Raw genomic sequence first — 20,989 nt, 5'->3', positions numbered from 1 at the left:
ACTTTACTCAATTTATTATAATAATCCTCATTTTTCTTTTGTTTCACAGTTTCAGTCCATTCAGGTTTTGAATCATTTAATTGCTTTTGTTTCATTTGATCACCAACCGTTGATATAATCATATTACTATAATCAATATTTTGAACATTTGATGCTCTATCAGTAAACACTTTTTCAAGTTCATTCTCTTTAAGATCCCTTTGGTACTGCACCAAATCACTGTCGTACCATGCTAAACATACATTTTAATTACAATTTGTCTTCATACATTTGTCAAATATCAAATAGGTAGGTATATTCATGCAATACACTTACATTTTAATAAACTAAATACTATAAACTTATAAAATATCATATAAAAAAATGAAATAATGCATATTCAAAATAAACAAAAGATTATAACTTATAAGTTTAAAAATTCTTGAAATAATTATAATGAGCAATCAAATATTAATAAGCATTGGTTGCTATTAAGTTTTTTTTTTACTACAGTGAAACATAAAAATTAAAAAAAAAAAAAAATACAACAACACAATACCTGATTCAATACTCCAAAAATTGAAATGCTGTAGATAGTTAGTAGAAGCTACGAAGAATTCCTCTTGACAAGCCAATTTACCATGTTAGAAAAGCTTTATATAGTTGGATATAAAGGATAAGAATTGGAGAGTGTATGTATTTTGAGTATTGTGTTATGCATGTGTGTGAAAATATTTTGTTTTAATATTAGATCTACATACTTGAATATTATTAATTAATACAGCATTATTTACCTCCAAGACTTACACAGCACATAGCCTATTTTGACATAGCTACTTTATAAATTATAACGATCACAATCATAGAAAAGTAATATAAAGCGTTTTCCATTGTTTTTTTTTATAAATTAAACCATATTTATACTTACGTCTAGGTGAATTTTTCAAAACTCCTCTGTAATCATCATGTCTTGAATTCACTGTGAGCATTGTTTCTACACGGGTCTCTCCACATACGTTTCTAGCAATAACTTCAACTTTACCATGATCATATTGCCTTGTCTTTGGTATATCAAGATGCCACATACCATCGTAATTTAATTTATATCTCATTCCCTAGAATAAACCGTTTATTTAAATTAATAAACAAATTCGACAAATCCAAATATTTATTCAAGACTTACATTCACCACAGTGTTTCCATTGACTAACCACATAACTCTTGGTCTCGGAAAACCAGTAACTCTACAACAGAATCTAGCCCAATCACCTTCACATACAGTGACAGGTTCTGGTTTGCTTACAAATTGTGGTGGTTCTCTACGTTTTTCTTCTTCCTCTTTCATCTCAGGTGTTCTAAAAAGGTTTTACACCAATCAGAAATACATAATTTTATTGTATTTTTTCATTTTACTTACACTTGCCACGATGCTTCCATTTCTCTTATTTTTTCAATACTCTTCATTCCTTTAGGAAGCTGTGAGTCATAAATGATACCTGGCTTACCAGATGTTTTTATAGTGGCTCTTGTTTCATCTTGACCATATAAATTAGTAGCCCTACAAACATATTCACCACTGTCTTCGGGATAAATCCAACCAAAATTCATAGCAACATAACCAAAATCATAAATTGGGTTAAATCTATTCTCTGTAAAATAATAAGATAATGACTAAATAGATAATTTACTATATTAATTAATTAAACATACTGTGTCTTAATGGTTTGCCATTTAAGAACCATTCAACCTTCATATTAGGATCACCAACTGGAGCTAATTGACATTCAAATTTGGTTGATTCCATTTCAACTAACGATAACTGATCTTTAATTTGGGTGACAAATCTAAAATAAACATTTAAAAAAATAAGTTTTTTTCTTTCTTTTACGTGGTGTGATTATTAGTGAGATATAAATAAGCATACATTGATATAAATAAATAAATAACACAAATAATAAAAAATAACAAAAAATAATAATACAATTGTATGTAAAATATAGTAATGTTAAATAAATTATTTTTTTAAAGTCTGACATTCAGTTCATTCATTGTTTTTTCTTTTAAAAAATATACATAAAATAAAAACAAAAAATTTACCTTGGCGGTTGTTTCTTTTCAACTTCATACAAATCATCTATGGTCAAATGAATCTCAGATGTATATTTTTTGATAGCTGCTTCCATTTGAGTCAAAGCTTCTGACTTTTTCATACCTTTTGGTACTTGATTTTGAAGTAATATTGTTGGAAGCTCTATAAATTAAAAATATTATTTCAGTATATTTTAAGATCAAAAATAAATGTAAACATACGTTTGCAGGTGACCATAGCTTTAGTTATTGCTTCACCGTGATCGTTTACAGCTCTACAAATGTATTCTCCTGAATCTTCAGAATACATAGACAGTATATCCAAAGATACAAAACCCAAATCGAAAATAGATTTATATCTATGTCCTGAAGGTAATGGTTTCCCATTTCTATACCACTCTACTCTTAATTTTGGATCATTTTTAGGCTCGACTCTAGTTTCAAAATGTACAGAACTTGCTTCTTCAACTGTTGTTGATTCAATCTGTGCATTAAAATATAATATTATTGTTTCAATAATAGCATTATACTAATATTCAAATAAAATTATTGAATATTATATCAAACAATATTATATACATTTAAAAATGAAACTAAATAATTATTGAAACTTTTTTTTTTTTTTTACCTGGGATAAGAATTTTGGTGGCATTGCTTCTATTTCATCATGAATTTTTTTTTCTTGTATTGGCCCTTGCTCTAACGCTTTTAATTTTTCTCCACTCATTCCTTCTGGTAATTGTGACTCTAATATGACATTTTGTTTAGCAGTGCACGTTAATTTTGCTTTTGTAAAGGCAGTTCCCCATTTATTTGTTGCACGGCATATATATTCGCCAGAATCTCGAGAGTAAACATAATCCATGTCCAACGATATAAATCCAAAATCATTTATCACATGTACACGTGAACCAGTAGCAAAAGGTTTTCCATTGAAAAACCAATCAATCCTTAATGTAGAATCATTAACAGGTTCCACTCTACATTCAAAATGAACAGATTTGGCTTCTTGTACATCCAATGCATCCTAAATTAATTTTATAATTATTTTTGATTCTTAATTATAAATTATATAAGAGAAAATATTCACCTTCAGTTCTACAGTAAACCTAGGAGGATTTGGTTTTTCATCTTCAGCCAATATCTCTTCCCGTTTATACATATTCTCTTCAAGCTTTTGAATACTTTTTGTACCTGATCTGAATGTGTTAGGCAATTGAGGTTCTAAAACTATACCTTGCCGTCCTTTAACTTGTAACTTACATGTCACTGTTGCTTCTCCATGTTTATTGGTGGCCTAAAATCAGAATTACTTATTAAAACTTTTTTATAATTACATTATTTATACTTAATACTTTTTATGATTAATTAATTAATTAATATGTGTTATAATAAATTAGAAAATAGGTTCTTTCTACCCAAATACTATAGACTATGCAAATACCTCTGTGTATGTTAAGAAATAAATTTATTATTACTAAACGAGTGAATATTTTAACATTGGTTTAATTGTTTAATCACTGATTAGAAATTATGAAAGTATATTGAGGAAAATTATACAATTATAATGACTAAATAATATCCCCATAATTATAAAATGGTTTATGATTAGAGCCCGACTTTAATGGCAATAATAAAATAAATGTATCATAAATTACTCTGCAAATTAAAAAAAAAAAAATACAACAAGATCGGACAATTGTATGACACATACATATAGCTAATTATAAAATGGTTAATAGCAAGAATTGATATTTTGATAATTAATAAAATAATTTCATTTCTTAATATTTTAATTATTTAGTTAGGTTTTTTTACTATTATAGGCCAATACTCCTATCTTTAATAGTATTATTTATCTATTAATTCATTAACTAATGCCTGATTAGGTTATGTTCATAGAAATAAAATTAATTACTTTAAAATAATAAAGTAATAACAAAAGTTTTAATTTATAGTATTTATACTAATACATAAAATTGAAAAATAACAAATGTTACAGTATTAGTAGTCAAGAACTACTTATATATAGAGTATAAACTAACTATGTCAGGGAACTTGAAAATGTATACAGGATAAGAGAGTGAGTGCATCATATATACCTTCAATAGTTTTCAAAAGAAATTTTAAATAACAATTAACATGTGATGTTATGTCTATCCGAGAGCTAAGTCTAATGCTAAGGTTAGTATTAGATAGAATAACTAAGCTCATTAAATGTAAGTCATTTAATGAATGGCAGATATTAAGAATGTGATTATAAAATATTTATACATAATAAATGCTAACTTTTATATAATTTATATAAAATAGACTTCAAATTAACAAAAACTAACCTTGCAAGTATATAGACCAGAATCTCTAATATAAACACCAGCTACTTCAAGGATAACAAATCCAAAATCATTAATTGTTTTTATACGTGATCCAGCTGATAACACTTTGCCATTGTGGAACCAAGTAACCGTCATGCTAGCATCATTTGATGGTACAAGCTTGCATTCAAAATGAGCCAACGAATTTTCTGACAAACTAAGATCAGCTGGAGTTGTTATGAATTCTGGAGCTCTTCCCAGATCATCTTCAGTTTCAATAGTTGCCCTTGATTTTCCAAGACCTTCAAGTTCTGCAATTCTATCAATAGTAGTGTCCATTCCTTTTGGAAGCTGTGATTCCACAATGATACTTCTCTTTCCTTGAACTTTCATGCTGGCTGTAGTAACAGCGTCACCATAATGGTTAGAAGCTCGGCATGAATATTCTCCAGAATCTTCAGGATATACTGGAGATATTTCCAATATAACAAAACCAAATTCACAGAAAGTCCTGAATCTAGAACCAGCTTTTAATGGTTTTCCATTCCAGAACCATTCCACCTAATCATTTATAAAATTATTAAAAATTTAATTTGAAACATTAAGTGGTGAAGTTACCTTTAAGTTAGGATCATCAACAGGTGTCAAGCGACCTTCAAAATGTGCACTCTCGCCTTCTCGTAAACTATCAATATTGGATAATGGTTCAGTAAACATTGGAGCTTGCCGATTTTCCACAGAAACTCTTTCATCTTTAACTCTGAGAGTTAAATCTTCAAGAGTCTGAATTTTTTCTAATCCTCCTTCCATTCCTCGAGGAAGTTGAGAATCTAAGATCAAATTTGTTTTGGAGGTACAAAGTAGATTTGCCTTAGTAGTATCAGTTCCTGCTTTATTAAATGCTCTACACTCGTATACACCAGAGTTTTCTTCATAGCAATATAGTATATCCAATATTACTATACCAAAATCGTGGAATGTTCTAAATCTATGACCGTGTTGTAGTTTTTCACCATTGAAATACCATTCAACCTAAAAAAAATACATACATAAAAATCATTTTTAACCTTAAAAATAACAAAATTCTAGAACATACAACAAGATTTGGATCGTTCACTGGTGTAACTCGAGCTTCAAAGTGAGCACTTTGTCCTTCTTTCAAATTTGTTATGTCTACTAATTGTGTTGTGAATTTAGGAGCTTCTGATACAGGAGATGATGCAAATCCAGCTGGTTGTCCTGTAGCATTTTCTAACTCTCGAATTCTAGCTAAGGAAGTAGGTTGCAATGAATCTAAATATACACCACCTTTTCCAGAGTATTGAATAGAGGCTTTAGTTATATCTTCACCATACCTTGATAAAAAATAAAATTGTTTATTATTTTATTAATATTTGCATACATTTTTTTTTTAATAATAATAAATTTAAACCTACTTATTGCTTGCTTTACATATATATTCTCCAGAATCATGATTTTGTATGTATGCTATATCCATGACAACAAATCCAAAATCAGAAATCATTTTTACACGATTTTTGTGTAATAATGGTTTACCATTGTGGAACCATTCTACTTTTAAATCAGGGTCATTGACTGGTATTAATGTGCATTCAAAATGTGCAGAATCTCCATCTTTTAAGCCAACTAAAGTTTGAATTTGAGATGTGAATTTTGGTTTTTGACCAGTTATTCTTTCTACGCATTCTAGTGTAACACTCATTTCTGCAGATCCATAGTCATTTGTTGCTTTACAAGTGTAAGTTCCTGTATCAGCTATTTTTGTACCAAGAATTTCAAGAACAACCATTCCAAATGCATATATTGTACGAATACGGTGACCTAGACAATTTAAAATGAATTATTATACAAATACTCAATATTCAAACCAGTTAGTTAACTAACTAGCTTCAATAGCATTTCCATTGTAGAACCATTCAACAACCATTTTCTGATCACCAACAGGTGTTAATGAAGCTTCATAGTGAGCGATTTCACCTTCACTTAAAAATCCAAGATCTTTAAACTATATCATAAAAAAAAAAAAATTGAAGATTAAAAAAAAAAATATGAATTAATATAACTTTTATTTATATTACTTGAGAAGTGAAAATAGGTGCATGTCCAGTCTCTTTATCGGTAATTCCTTGTTTTTGTCTTTGTAAAGATTCTTCTAAACTTTGAATTTTTTCCAAACCTTCTTCTCCTTTTGGGTGTTGAGTATGCTCAATTAATCCTTTGTTACTACTGCAATATACAGTTGTCGAAGTATAGGTTTCTCCAGAATGGTTATATGCTTTGCAGGTATACACTCCTTGATCTCGTTCATATACATCAGTTAAATCCAAACTTATAAAACCAAAATCATTGTTTGTCTTAAAACGTGATCCTAAAATTTAAATTAAATTTTCCAAAAATTTACTATCTGAAGTAATCACATAAATAAGCTGAACATCAATAATATAATTTTACCTAAATCAAGTACTTTTCCATTAAAGTACCATTCAATTTTGAGATTAGGATCATTCTTTGGTTCAACTTGTGCTTCCAAATGCAGTGCTTTACTTTCAGCTAATATGAATTCAGCTTCGAGAGGTACAATAAATATTGGTTTTGGGAAAGTTGCCTCAGGCAATGATGCTTGACGTTGATATTTAGAAGCAAGATTATCTTCCACTTTTTGTACCTTTTCTAATCCAGTTTTTCCTTGTGGATGTTGTGTGTCTAAATGAATGCCTTGGAGACCTTAATAATAATAATAATTACTTTATAGTTTTTAAACTAATATAAACATTTAATTTAATGATATTACCTGTACATTTTAATGTTCCCGTAGTTACAGCCTGGCCTTTGCTATTACTAGCTCTACACGTATATATTCCAGAATCTTCTGAATATGCGTGATGTATATCTAATGTGACAAAACCGAAATCATAGGCAGACTTGAATCTTGCTGCACTTTGAAGTGGTTTTCCATTTACAAACCAATCTATCAAATATATATATATATATATATATATATATAATATAATAAATATAATAATAATAGTAAGTTAAAGATGCATTAATATATTAATTATAATATCCTATATACAATGTTTATATAAAATTCAATAATATATTTTAAAATATTTAAATACCAATTTTCAAAGTTGGATCTTTGGAAGGTTCTACTTGACATTCAAAATGAACATCATTTCCTTCTTTACATTCCCAATTATTAAGATGAGAAATGAAAACAGGACTTTCAAAAACTGGTTCTGGTCCTTCAACTCGTTCAGCATGAGGTTTTTCCAAATCTTCAATTTTTGAAAGTGATTCAGGGTGTAAAGTGTTACTTATTAACCAATGGCTATCAGATATTTTTAATGTACAAGTTGAAACAGCTTCACCCAAAACGTTAGATGCTTTACATGTGTAGATGGCTGAATCATCTGGTCTCAAACTATTTATTGCTAATGTGACCAAACCAAAATCAAAAGTGCTGCGTATTCTTGAACCTAAAATAATAAACATAATTAAAAAGAATAATAAAAACATTAATTAAGTATAAGGAATTATTTAACTTTCAATTATTTAAGTAATTAAAATATATTTACATACAATTATTGTATACACTCTTGTTTTACATTTTTAGTTGATCAAGAAAAAATAATTATAAATTATCAAAACATACCAGTTGTCAATGTGACTCCATTTTTAAACCATTCAATTCGAAGATTAGGATCTGCTCTAGGTTCTACTTGAGCTTCTAAATGAACATGCTGACCTTCAGCTAAACGGTCTTGATTTTGCAAATGTGAAGTAAAAACAGGTGCTTGTTGTGGTCTAGTATCAATGAACATTTCAGGAACTTTATTCATTTCTGCTTCTTTAAGCTGAATTTTTTCCCATGCATCAGGTTGTAATGGTTCATGAATAATTGAAGAGCGATCTAAAGTAAAATATTTGAATAATTAAATACAACAAATAATATATATTAACGTAGTATTTACGTTTTATTTTCATAGAAGTGGAAGAAACAGCTTCTCCAGCCCCGTTAATTGCTTTACATGTATAAACTCCAGAATCTTCTGCAACAGTAGAGCTGATATCTAATGTCACAAAGCCAAAATCGTTTGTTACATGGAATCTAGAGCCTATTCAAAAAAAAAAAAAAATTGAAAATTAAATGAAAATTCACTAATAAAAATATCTAAAAAAAAATGTCTACAAACATATTTATGTTTAAAATTAATTAAAATATTTGTATTTTACAACTTACCCATTTTTAATTCAACTCCATTAACATACCACTCAAAACGTAATGTTGGATCACCTACTGGTACAACTCTACACTCAAAGTGAGCATGTTGACCTTCAATAAGCTCTGAAGGGCCTGTAAGAAGTTGTGTGAAAATTGGTTTCTCATATGATCTTTCTGCCTCTTCTCTCTTCAATGGTTCTTGACCCCGTTCTAATTCAACAATTTTTTTAAGACCTTCTGGATGTTGACTTTCTAACTGAATATCAGATTTTGCTAATAATAAAAATATATATATACATTAATAAAAATAACAATTGTTAAATTTTTTTTTTAATTATTTACTTCTAACTCTCATGGAGGCTGTCGAAATTGCTTCCCCAAGAGCATTTGTGGCTTTACAACTATACACCCCATTATCTTCATCTCTTACATGAGAAATGTCTAGGGATATATAACCAAAGTCATATGTTTTTGTAATCCTCGAACCTAAAATAAAATGTTTATTAATATTATATATTATTTCAAATTAAATAAAAATTTCACTAATACTTGTTTCTAATGGTTTTTCATTTCTAAACCATTCAACAGTCATTGACGAATCTCCAATTGGGATAAGACGACATTCAAAGTGGGCTGTTTGTCCTTCATTTATGCTGTCAATATTTTGTAAAGGTTGTGTGAACATTGGTCTTTGTTTTGAAATAGGTTCTGAATAATCTGCACGTTTGAAAGGTACAGCCATTTCTAACTCTTTTATTTTTTCTAATCCTTCAGGTCTTTGAGAGTCCAAAATTATACTTCCACCTCCTTTTATGCAAAACATTAACATTTTATTTAAGTCTAGAATTATTTATTTATTGTTTTAAGTTATTAAATACTACCTTGAACTAATAAATTAATATTTGAAATAGCTTGACCCAATTCGTTGGTAGCTTTAACGGTATATTTGCCAGCATCTTCAGGAACAACATGACCAATATCCAAAGATATGTAACCAAAATCATATGTAGTATGGAAACGAGAAGCAGATCCAAGTGGTTTGTCATTATGGAAGAACTCAACTTTCAGTTTAGAATCGTGTACAGGTTTTACTTGACACTCAAAGTGGGCTGTTTTTCCTTCAGCTACCTCAGTAGTGCCCTGTTAAAATAATATTTATTTTGTTATTTAATACTATTGAATATTAAAAAGATTAAAACAAAAATATACCCATAAATCAGTCAATGATGGTGCTGTTGGTGGAGGCTCATCAATTTCAAGTTTTGCTGGGCGTCCCTGCGCTTCAAGTTCACGAATCTTTTCTAATCCATCAGGATGTTGTGTTTCTAAGTAAATACTTCTACGAGCTGTTAAAAAATTGTAATAAATATTATAAGAGTATGTATATCATACATTATAAAATTTAAAGGACACAACATTATCATAAATAAATTAACTTACAGGCAACATTAATTTGACAAGTATTTACTGCTTCTCCTTTTTTATTGGTGGCTTTACACATATAAGTACCGGAATCTTCAGCATAAGCATACAAAATATCCAATGCGACATATCCAAAATCATGTGTAGTCTTAAAACGATGGCCTGTTTTAATTGCTACTCCATTAACGAACCATTCTATTTTCAAATCAGCATCATTAATTGGTTCAATTCGAGTTTCTAAATGAGCATGTTCTCCTTCTTTCAATAATTCAAGACTAAACGTACATCAATTAAATATTTTTAAAGTATTAAAATAATATAATGCCTATAGTATTATGTTGAACATAAATTTAAATAATTTTATTTACCTGTTAAGAGGTGTAAGGAATACTGGTTTTTGAAGTTCAAGTACAGCTTCTTGAGCTGTAGGTCTTTCATAAGCTTCAAGTTGTTTAATCTTTTTTAATCTATCTTCATCCAATGTGTCTAACTGAAGACCAGATTTAGCTATATAAATAAAATTTGTTTAATATACTAATAATAATCTTTAATAACACTGAAAAATAATTTATTGATAAAAAAAACTTACAATCAACTGTTACAATGCAAGTAGTGACTGCTTCTCCAGCAGCGTTTTTAGCTTTGCACATGTATGTACCTGAATCTTCAGGATAAGCATAAAGTACATCCAAAGCAACAAATCCAAAATCATAAACCGTCTTAAATCTGTGGCCTTGAGGAATTGGTATTCCATTTCTAAACCACTCAACCTTCATAGTTGGGTCATTAACTGGAATTAATGTAGCTTCAAGATGTACACTTCGTCCCTCTGGAAGATGTTCTATATTCTTAAGAGGTCGTCCAAATTGTGGTTTTTCTGTTATTAGAACGTCTTCAGCAGCTGCTCTTTTAAATCTAGAGTCATCTTCTAAATACTGTATTTTGTTCAAAGCTCCTTGATGTTGAGTATCACTAATAATCGACGCTCGAGATTGAACACCTAGCTTAACAGATGACTCAGCCCTACCAAGTTTATTAATAGCCCTACAAGTATATTCTCCAGAATCTTCTGGTAAAGCTGATAGAACATCCAATGACGCAAAACCAAAATCATAAGTTGTTCTAAATCTATGTCCTGTTTGTAATGGTTTACCATTGTGTAACCATTCTAATTGCAGTGTATGATCAGGATAAGGTTCTATGCGACATTCATAATGAGCACTTTGACCTTCAATTAAACTTTCAGTGCCATTTAATGGTACAATAAACTTAGGTGCTTCAGTAACTTCCACTTCTTTTTGTTCTACTCGTTTGTACCTGCTGGAATCTTCAAGCTGTCTTAATTTATCTAATGCTGCTTCATGTTGACTTTCCAATTGAAGAGAAGCTTTAGCTGAAATAATATTTATTATTTTAAAGTTCTTATATTCTTATAATTACATAATTAATAATAAGTTTAAAAAAATGCTCACAATGCACATTTAGTGTGGCTGAGGTGACTGCTTGTCCTAAATCATTTATAGCTCTGCATGTATAAGTACCAGAATCCTCGGGATAAACATATTTAAGATTAAGAGCAACATAACCAAAATCATGCATTGTTGATACACGATTAGCTAAAAATATTAAATAAAAATTTTATTTTTAAATAATAGCTATTACTTTATAACTAAAAATAATACATTATTAAATAGTATACATACATGCTTGAATAGGAATTCCATTTCTTAACCATTCTACTTTTAATTTGTCGTCACCCACTGGTATTAATCTTGCTTCAAAATGAGCAGGCTGACTTTCAATCATTGTAATATCTCTCATAGGTTGAGTAAATATTGGAGCTTGTGTTACTACATCGTCTACAACTGATTGACGTTGATAACGGTTTGAGTTTTCTAGCTGAGCTAAACGACCTAATGCATCTTCATGCTGAGATTCCAAGTAAATTGACTTTCTCGCTAAAATTATATTAAATTAAATTGATTAAAAATTAATTATTTGAATATATTAATTTATAAACTCACATTGAACATTGAGATTTCCTGATGTAATAGATTGTCCTAACCAATTAGTTGCACGGCACGTATATGTGCCAGAATCCTCAGGTAAACATTGAAGAATATCCAATGCAACAAATCCAAAGTTATTAGTTTCAGTAAATCGAGATCCAAATTTAATTGGAACATTATTGTGGAACCATTCTACTTTCATGGTGTTATCAGATACTGGGATTAATCTACATTCAAAATGAGCTCGTTGGCCTTCTTTAATATCGCAATGCTTTAATGAAGTAGTGAAAATTGGAGCTTGAGTAGTTGTTTCTTCAATGTCTTCTCTTCTGTTGTATCTAGATTTTTCTTCAAGATACTGAATTTGTTCTAGACCCATTTCATTTTGAGTATCTGTTACAATACCTGATGAACCTGCACACAAATAAAAATATAAATAAAAAAAAATTAAAAAATATTTAAGTATTAATAAAATTATTTACTTCTGCATGTTAAATGGGCATTTGTTTCATCAACACCAAGTAAATTAACAGCACGGCATGTATAAGTTCCAGAGTCTTCTTCAATGACATCTATGATATCTAAGGCTACATATCCAAAATCGTGGATAGGTCTGAAACGATGGCCTATAAAATAAAAATAAATATATTATTTTTAAGATAATAATATGTATATAGTAAATTAATTATCATATTATTTCAATATAGTCTTACCAATAATGATTGGTTTTCCATTTTTAAACCACTGAACTTCTAGATTAGAATCTGTAACTGGTTCTAATTTACATTCAAAATGAGCATGTTGTCCTTCCTTTAAATTTTCCACATTTTTTAGTTTTGTCAAAAAACGTGGTTTTATTTTAACAGACTCTTCAATCATTTCAGCTTTTTTGTATCTCGCAGAATCTTCTAGATATTGTATTTTTTCTAAACCATGTGGATGTTGTGAATCTAGTATTAAATTTTGTTTAGCAATCACTTTCACTGAGCTAGAAGTAACAGCTTCACCCATTTCGTTTCTAGCTTGGCAAGTATATACTCCAGAATCTTCTGGATAAACACTTAACAAATCTAATGCTACATAATCAAAATCATAGGCAGGGCGGAATCTATGTCCTGTTTTTACTGGACGTCCGTTGACCAACCAATCTATTTTCATACTTGGATCTCCAACCGGTTTTAATCTACATTCCAAATGTATGTTTGTACCTTCAGATGTCTGAATATTATGCAATGGCTTGGTAAACTGTGGCCCTTGCATAATACTTTCTTCTTCAATTATCATTTTTTGATATCTTGATGCATCTTCTAACATTTGTATCTGCTCTAATGCATACTCATTTTGACTTTCAGTTAAAATGTCTGATCGGCATAATACCTGTAAAAAATTAAAAACTATTAGATAATATTCATATTAAAATAGTATAATAGACATAATATTTACATTGACACATGCAGATGTGTGAGCTGATCCTAAATGGTTTGTAGCTCTCACAGTGTATTCACCAGAGTCAATTGATGTGACATGTATGATATCCAAAGCAACATATCCAAAATCATAGTATGTACGGAATCTTGAACCTTTTAGAAGCATATTTTGATAAATTATTAAACTATTTATGTTATACAATTATATGAACTAAATTAAAATTCGATAAAATTATTTAGGTAAATTTTAATTAATAATTACCAACTGTTACAGGTTTTCCATTTTGAAACCATTCAACTCTCATGGTAGGATCACCCATAGGCTCAAGACGGCATTCCAAATGAACATTTTTACCCTCATTCAACGGTGCAGGATCACTTAATGGTTGTATAAATATAGGTCTTGACTTAGAAATTTCCTCAATATCATACTGAGGTTCAGTAAACTTTTTAGATTCAAGATAAGGAGCTTTTTCAACTACTCCACGATGCATAGTAGATGTATCAATATTTGAACGAACTAAAAATAAATAAAAAATAATTAAAAATTAGTACCAATATAAAATTAATTATATGGTGAAGAATGAATAAACTTTTGAAAATTACCTTCAACTTCCATTGTAGCTGACAGTTGGGCCTCTCCTAAGGCATTTCTTGCAACAACCACATAGGTACCGCTATCTTCTGCTCTTACACCAAGAATATCCAAAGCCACATAACCAAAATCGTGATATGTTTGAATTCTATTAGCACTCATTATTACTCTTCCATTAAAATACCATTCAATCTAAAATCATAATGAATATTTAAAAATGTAAATAAATATAAACTGTTAAAAATTATATTTTTATTTGATATAACCTTATTTAACAAAGATACATTCATGCTGAATAATAACAAATCTTATAAATAAAGCTTTTTAACTAATTATAAAAAAATATTTTAAAGTATTAATAACTAGTATACTTTTAAACTAGGTATTAAACTGAAAGTTGATAAAAAATACAATGTCTGCTTATGTTTATAAATTAATAAAATATTAACATGTTATTGAAAAGTACCTAATTATAAAGACAAAATAATAATTACTTTCATAGTCACATCATTTTGAGGTTCTACTCGAACTTCAAAATGAGCTCTTTGTCCTTCAGCAATTTTATTTGTTCCTTTCAATGGTCCAAGAAATCTAGGTTTTTGTGTAACAACTGTTTCTTCTTCTGCCTTTCGTTTATTCTTTCTAAAATGTTGGTTTGATAAAAAAATTATTTGAAAAACTTAATTTAAAAATTTTCTTTCATCAATTTACCTTGAATCTTCCAAATATTGGAATCGTTCGAGACCTCCTGGGTGTTGACTATCTTGAACAACATCTTTTTTAGTAAGAACAGTCAATGTAGCAGATGTTGAAGCATCTCCTAAATTATTATAAGCTCTGCAAGTATATGTTCCAATATCAAAAACAGTTACATATTTTATTGTTAATGCAACATATCCAAAGTTGAAGAATACAGTCATTCTTGAACCTAAAATAAATCATCATTATTTAAATAATAATTATATTACTATATTACACTATTTGTTTATTTTGATATAGTGTATACATACTAGCTTCAACTGGTTTACCATCCTTTAACCATTCTACTTGAAGTGTTGAGTCTCCTAATGGTTCTAATCTTGCTTCAAAATGAGCAAAACCACCTTCTTTAATGTTCTGTTGATCTTTAATTGGCGTTTTAAATTGTGGTGGTGCAACACTTTCAGGTACACTTATTTTATATTCCTGATTTTTTTGTTGTAGATAAGATTGTTCCAAAGCTTCGGTTTGATCAATATACCTTTGCTGTTCTGGGTAGCCTAAATCACCTGTAATACTACTATGAGCTATTTAAAAAAAAAAAAATAATAAAATTATTATTTTAAAATATTTATGGATATTTTATTAAACATATCAAATACTAACCAATAACATTTAATGTTGCTGTGCTGATAACTTCTCCCCATCGGTTTATTGCTCTTAAAGTATATTCTCCACTGTCTTCTACACGAAGATGCATAATATTTAATGAAACATAACCAAAATTAAATATTGTTGTTATTCTTGAACCTGAAATCATTATAACGATAAGTATTATTTCTAATAAAGATACTTTTTTTAAAAACAATTAAACAATTATAACATACTTGCTGTAATAGGTTTTCCATCTTTATACCACTCTACTTTCATTGTTGGATCACTGACTGGGTTAAGCTGAGCTTCGAAATGTGCATTTCTACCTTCTTGTAAATCACCCATATCATGTAATGATTTAACTAAAGTGGGCGGTAATGGTTGAACTTCATCATAACTATCACTTCTTTGATATTTGGAATAATCTTCCAATTGTTCAATATATTTTAAACTGTCTGGATATTGACTGGATTTATCGATTTCATCTCTCCCTATGATATAACATGATATAACATTTAACATGAAAACCCAGGATTTTCATTGAAAAAGTAATTGTTTAACCTTACCTTCAACTTTGAGAACAGCAGTAGACTGAGCTGTTCCAGAGCTACTCGTTACTCTACATGTATACTCGCCAGCATCTTGGGATATAATGCTCAACAAATCCAAAGCTATGAAACCATAATTTAATAAAGTCATAGCTCTTGAACCTTAAAATAATAATCAGTAGTTAAATAATTTTTAATTAATAACCAAATGTTGTACAAACTTACTTGCTTTTAAAGGATAACCATTAACAAACCATTCAGCCACCATTGTTGGATCTCCAATAGGTTCAATTCTAGCTTCAAAATGAATTCGACCATCTTCTTGTTGAGTGATGTCTGCGAGCGGAACAATGAACCGTGGTGGTGGATAAATCTTGTCTTCTTCTGGTCGAGGAGTATGGTATTTTGCTCTCTCGACATGTTTTAGAAAAACAACTTCTGGTTCTGGTTCAGGTCTATGATATTGACAAAATATAAAATTAGATGATAACTATGTTTTTTTTTTTTTTTAATAAATACAAACTATTACTTACTCAGGTTCAATTACTCGTGTTGGTTTCGGTAGCCTAAGACGTCGATCTTCGGAGAAATCTTCAGGGCGAGGTTTCCTTATGATATTAAGGCGAGCCCGTGTTGCTGTCGATCCAGCTGTGTTTTGAGCTGTACATTGATACCAACCTGCGTCTGTTGGAGCAGCTCTTGCTATTTCTAATACTGAACCACCTCCTTCGGTCCATACAGATACCATTCCTGGTTGTTCGCTGATGTTTACACCATCCTATAATAATAATTTTATTAATAAATTATATACCTAAAAATAAAATTAATAATCATAAAATATTTCAGCATACTTTTTGCCATGTTATTCTTGGTACTGGGGTTCCAACAGCTCTGACACTCAATGTAACTGTTTCTCCTTCGCTTATATTTAAAGGTGTAAAACGTTGTACAAACTTTGGAGCAACTACAAGTTCTTTTTCAATGACTCCCAGATTACACTAAATAAATGCAATAAATAAAATAAAATAAACTACTTATAAACTAATTATGTTAACCCTTTAACAAGTGTAATTTAAAAAAAAATCGAGAGGATGGCTTTTATAAACACATTAATATTTTACTAAAAATAATGAAGTTGATTTGATATTCATAAATAATTTTTAAGATATTAAATTAATATTTATTAATACTTTATTGCTTTAAAATTAATTTTGGAAGGTCAAAATTTTAAATTAAAAAAAACTTTACAAGTAATAATATTAATTAATATTTTAAGTAAATAATATTTCAGATTTCTACTATAAAATATTAACATAATGTAGTATTGCTATTGGCATAGAATAATTATAATTACTACTTGGAAAACATAGAACCATTCAAAAATAAATAAATAAATATTATGATTGCTTAAAAATGGATTATTTTAGGTATATTAATTAAATAGGTTAATATTTATTATGATCTATATAAATTATAAAAAAAAATTATTCATATAAAGGTACCTACATTTTGGATAGATAATTTAAAAAATATAATTATAATGAAAGTATAATAATATGTTTAAATGATTATAAATTTATAAATAAGAAATATATTTTTTTAAATAATTAAATCCATCTTGGTATACTAATTAAAATTAATTTAAGAATATGTTAAATTATTTCTAGAGTAGATTTTGATGATAAAAAAAAAGGAAGAATTCAAGAAAGCTGAATGCTAAACTTACTAGATTTTTGATTTCAAATAAATATCATAATATTTTGATGTATTAAATAACAGGTCCTGAATCAGATATAATGATAAATTATGTAAAAATAATTTATCATTATTTGATTCAGAACCTAAATGTCATTGCTTGAGAATTAATCACCTTTCTCACCAATTTATTGTAAAACTTATGAGTTATGACATATTATTAGATATTATATGAAATGATAAACACATAAATATATAATAAACAATTAACTGTGAATACTTTTTCATACTATTATCAGAGGAAAAATAAAAAAGCACTTAATATAATTCATTAGTTATAAGTTTATGACTTATGACTGTCATGGGCGCTATAAAGCCGATTGCGTTCGCCTTCAACGACCTCATTTTTTGGATTTTGTAATACTCAGAAATCAAAACTCTAAACGTTCGAAGTTAATTTGTCATAAGGATAAAATATAATTAAATATAATAATATTATGTTTTGATAATGTTGTATTTTGGCGGGAATTTACAGCAGCACCAACAGCTGAGGCCCGAAAGGCATGATAAAAAAAATTATTATATAGGCAAAATAAACTCACATCACAGTCGTGGTTTATTTACGTTTTGTTTTTCTATAAAATATAATTATAGTCATTATGTCATGTATGTGACTAGATGACCGGTTTAAAATCACAAGATAATAAAAAATTCGACCAAAATGCAAGTTAACAGTTTTTTTAGGTACCGACAAGATTATACCAAAGTACATTTAAATACAATTTTCTACCTACCTAGTCATACCCTGTGAATTGTGATCCGTGACTACTGTTAGGCATCAACACTTATAAGATGCGGACTAATAAATTGTTTATGACATTTGAGGACTTAACGATTACGTTATTGTCTTATCAATGTCTTATAAGGATTTTACAAACATATTACACGGCCACACGAGTATTATGGGGCTATAGTCTATATGTACACTAACACACTATAACCTTAACATTGTAATTACATGATGTGCAAATAAAGTGGATTCTAAATACCGGTCACATGGAAGGATCCCCTCCCCACCACTGAATTCGTCCTGTGAGCAGTTGAATAAGTATACAACGTCCGGGTTAAACAATATTGTATTGGACAATTTGACGATGTAAAACAATAATTCTAAAGTGAGCGTTACCCTGCCCCCTACACTATACATACAGATTTCTGGCAACAAAATTAGTATCTATTATACATACTATGTCATGTCATGGACAGATTGAAAAAATAAGTTTGCCAAAGAAATAAATAAACAGTCGTTTATTTCTATGCATTTCTAGCGCTGATAAACAGATGATGAGTAATGGTACAAGAATATTCGATGATCAAAATAAATATCGTTGAAAATGTATAACATTTTCCATTGATTATGACTGTGTTTATCTCGAATACGGACGAATGACGACGATACCTTAAATATCATTTCCGATAACTGATAAGTACCTAACGTCCGGCGGTCGCTTGTTTGCATTACACAATATACAATAATTATTGTCTCCGGACGGCCGCGATCCGTTCCGATAAGTGTCAACAATAAAATATTAGATATTTATTTTCAGTCAGTTACATTCAGTGTCGTCATTATTGACCGCCGTTCATTGATCCCATCAAAATCTATACAACACATAAATATAGGTATAGCATGTCTGCGTGTAACGACTCATAGAACACATAACTCTTGGTACCCGCAGAGTGTCGTACGACCGGACTCGTACATTACGTCGTATAGGAAACTAGGGGAAAACGGCTTGCTCATTTAATTATGAAAATCAATCATATTTTATTTAGTTTCGTCAATTATATCATTAATTCTATATAACAATAGCATTACTATTTCTGCGGTAACGAGTTTACTGATTTAAGAGCAATGTATAATTTTCTGTTTCTATTGGAAACCATTAAAAAAAAAAAAAAAATTAAAACAAAGTTTATCATACAAGAATAATATAAGAAGTCTACACAGTACGTAGCATGTCCGTATAAAAATGAATCGCCCTGTACAAATTTTGATATATTACACGTCGTATCTAGGCGTAAGACATAATATTAGAGTAATCGGTTTCAAGATGCCATGAAGTTTATACGCATAACTGTGATTTAAAATTTAAAAAAAAATAAATATTTTATTTCACCGCGATTTCATTTGTTTGTTTATTTTATTCAATTCGTTTTTTCCCCGTCGGATTTTCTTGTCGATTACCCTCGTAGAGTTGCGGCCCACCGCCGAGGGCGTGACGTGGCCCAATTTCTAACGACACGTCCGCGTAAACACGTAATGGCATACGTGACGCATGTGCGCGATTCGGCGGTACTGACCATACATATTTTCAAAATGACGTGTTGTACCGTCGCCAAAAGCGGCCGTCGTGTAGAGTTTTATTGTGGCCAGCGATGAGCCACGGACCGTTTACTAGGTATGCGGCCGGTCACGGTGAACGCTTGTTCGTCGGTACGCGCACCCTTCCAGGTACCGACCGCGCATGTCATGTTTGTTTCGGTTCCGAACGGCCGCGTAGGCTTTATACCGTTTGAAATCGATTTAATAATATAAAATATGTGTGTACCCACCAAATATTACGTTGTTTCCAACACGGATGTAGTATCAAACACTATCTATCATTTAATATTATTTAGCTTCTAAGTAGGTATATCGTATGTACCATACGTGTAAATCGCCTGAAAGAATTTAGGGACTAAATTATCGGACAGCCTTTAGAGAAAACATACCCGTGGAGGAACTTCACTCTTTACCAATAATATTCGTTCGCCATACCACATCTTGTACATTAGAAATGAAAACCAAATTAATTATAGACTTAAATCAGTTACAACGTTTTATGCATAATGAATTGTTTTTTATCTATTGATAAGTAAAAATACAAGTATATACTATTAGGAATTAAATAACAATGTACACTTGTTTTTAGCATAGTTATTTAAAATAGTAAAGTTTCTTTATTAAATATTAAATCTCTTTTCGATGCGAATAATTAATGATAAATTCGAAAAATTATTCTTGATCCATAATGGTTGATACATGTCCGATATTTTTAAATGTTATTTAACATAGACACGGGATTTGGGGTGGAATTCTACTAAAAATCAAGGCACCCCCTCGTGATTTAAGCCAATGCAGGTACGTTTGTATGAGCATAGAATTAGGTACGGTGAAAATCAATATTCCAACTAATTCCTAGTAGGAAACAATGGGAAAACAAGGGTAGTCTTTAAGACCAATTGATCATCGATATTTTTTAAACTTTA

At 29.6% G+C, this 20,989-nt stretch overlaps 1 protein-coding gene across 1 annotated transcript in view; it reads right to left on the bottom strand.

The window, feature by feature from the left end:
- The window catches only part of LOC112600860 (titin), a 35,667-nt gene that overhangs the window by 5,571 nt on the left and 9,107 nt on the right, over positions 1-20,989 (bottom strand). The window contains exons 9-53 of the mRNA XM_025348180.1: positions 16,834-16,980; positions 16,516-16,760; positions 16,208-16,437; positions 16,001-16,144; positions 15,668-15,925; positions 15,447-15,590; positions 15,092-15,367; positions 14,793-15,009; positions 14,576-14,723; positions 14,093-14,273; positions 13,749-14,006; positions 13,503-13,639; positions 12,773-13,436; positions 12,542-12,685; positions 12,075-12,473; positions 11,754-12,008; positions 11,523-11,666; positions 10,640-11,443; positions 10,419-10,557; positions 10,069-10,325; positions 9,838-9,974; positions 9,510-9,768; positions 9,178-9,435; positions 8,971-9,114; positions 8,647-8,901; positions 8,378-8,521; positions 8,059-8,316; positions 7,523-7,882; positions 7,195-7,371; positions 6,855-7,127; positions 6,482-6,771; positions 6,288-6,408; positions 5,819-6,224; positions 5,479-5,737; positions 5,001-5,414; positions 4,404-4,943; positions 3,158-3,364; positions 2,696-3,094; positions 2,290-2,551; positions 2,077-2,230; positions 1,690-1,823; positions 1,397-1,628; positions 1,163-1,334; positions 908-1,094; positions 3-232 (exon numbers count right to left, since the gene is read on the bottom strand). Of these exons, the coding sequence (XP_025203965.1) occupies positions 3-232; positions 908-1,094; positions 1,163-1,334; positions 1,397-1,628; positions 1,690-1,823; positions 2,077-2,230; positions 2,290-2,551; positions 2,696-3,094; positions 3,158-3,364; positions 4,404-4,943; positions 5,001-5,414; positions 5,479-5,737; positions 5,819-6,224; positions 6,288-6,408; positions 6,482-6,771; positions 6,855-7,127; positions 7,195-7,371; positions 7,523-7,882; positions 8,059-8,316; positions 8,378-8,521; positions 8,647-8,901; positions 8,971-9,114; positions 9,178-9,435; positions 9,510-9,768; positions 9,838-9,974; positions 10,069-10,325; positions 10,419-10,557; positions 10,640-11,443; positions 11,523-11,666; positions 11,754-12,008; positions 12,075-12,473; positions 12,542-12,685; positions 12,773-13,436; positions 13,503-13,639; positions 13,749-14,006; positions 14,093-14,273; positions 14,576-14,723; positions 14,793-15,009; positions 15,092-15,367; positions 15,447-15,590; positions 15,668-15,925; positions 16,001-16,144; positions 16,208-16,437; positions 16,516-16,760; positions 16,834-16,980 (11,463 nt within the window). The remainder of the gene's footprint in view (positions 1-2; positions 233-907; positions 1,095-1,162; positions 1,335-1,396; positions 1,629-1,689; positions 1,824-2,076; positions 2,231-2,289; positions 2,552-2,695; positions 3,095-3,157; positions 3,365-4,403; positions 4,944-5,000; positions 5,415-5,478; positions 5,738-5,818; positions 6,225-6,287; positions 6,409-6,481; positions 6,772-6,854; positions 7,128-7,194; positions 7,372-7,522; positions 7,883-8,058; positions 8,317-8,377; positions 8,522-8,646; positions 8,902-8,970; positions 9,115-9,177; positions 9,436-9,509; positions 9,769-9,837; positions 9,975-10,068; positions 10,326-10,418; positions 10,558-10,639; positions 11,444-11,522; positions 11,667-11,753; positions 12,009-12,074; positions 12,474-12,541; positions 12,686-12,772; positions 13,437-13,502; positions 13,640-13,748; positions 14,007-14,092; positions 14,274-14,575; positions 14,724-14,792; positions 15,010-15,091; positions 15,368-15,446; positions 15,591-15,667; positions 15,926-16,000; positions 16,145-16,207; positions 16,438-16,515; positions 16,761-16,833; positions 16,981-20,989) is intronic.

This window comes from Melanaphis sacchari, unplaced genomic scaffold, assembly GCF_002803265.2.
Source record: "Melanaphis sacchari strain LSU unplaced genomic scaffold, SCAv2.0 Contig72_pilon_pilon, whole genome shotgun sequence".
In the NCBI taxonomy this organism is placed as follows: Eukaryota; Metazoa; Arthropoda; class Insecta; order Hemiptera; family Aphididae; genus Melanaphis; species Melanaphis sacchari.
This window is presented reverse-complemented; position numbering and strand designations above follow the sequence as displayed.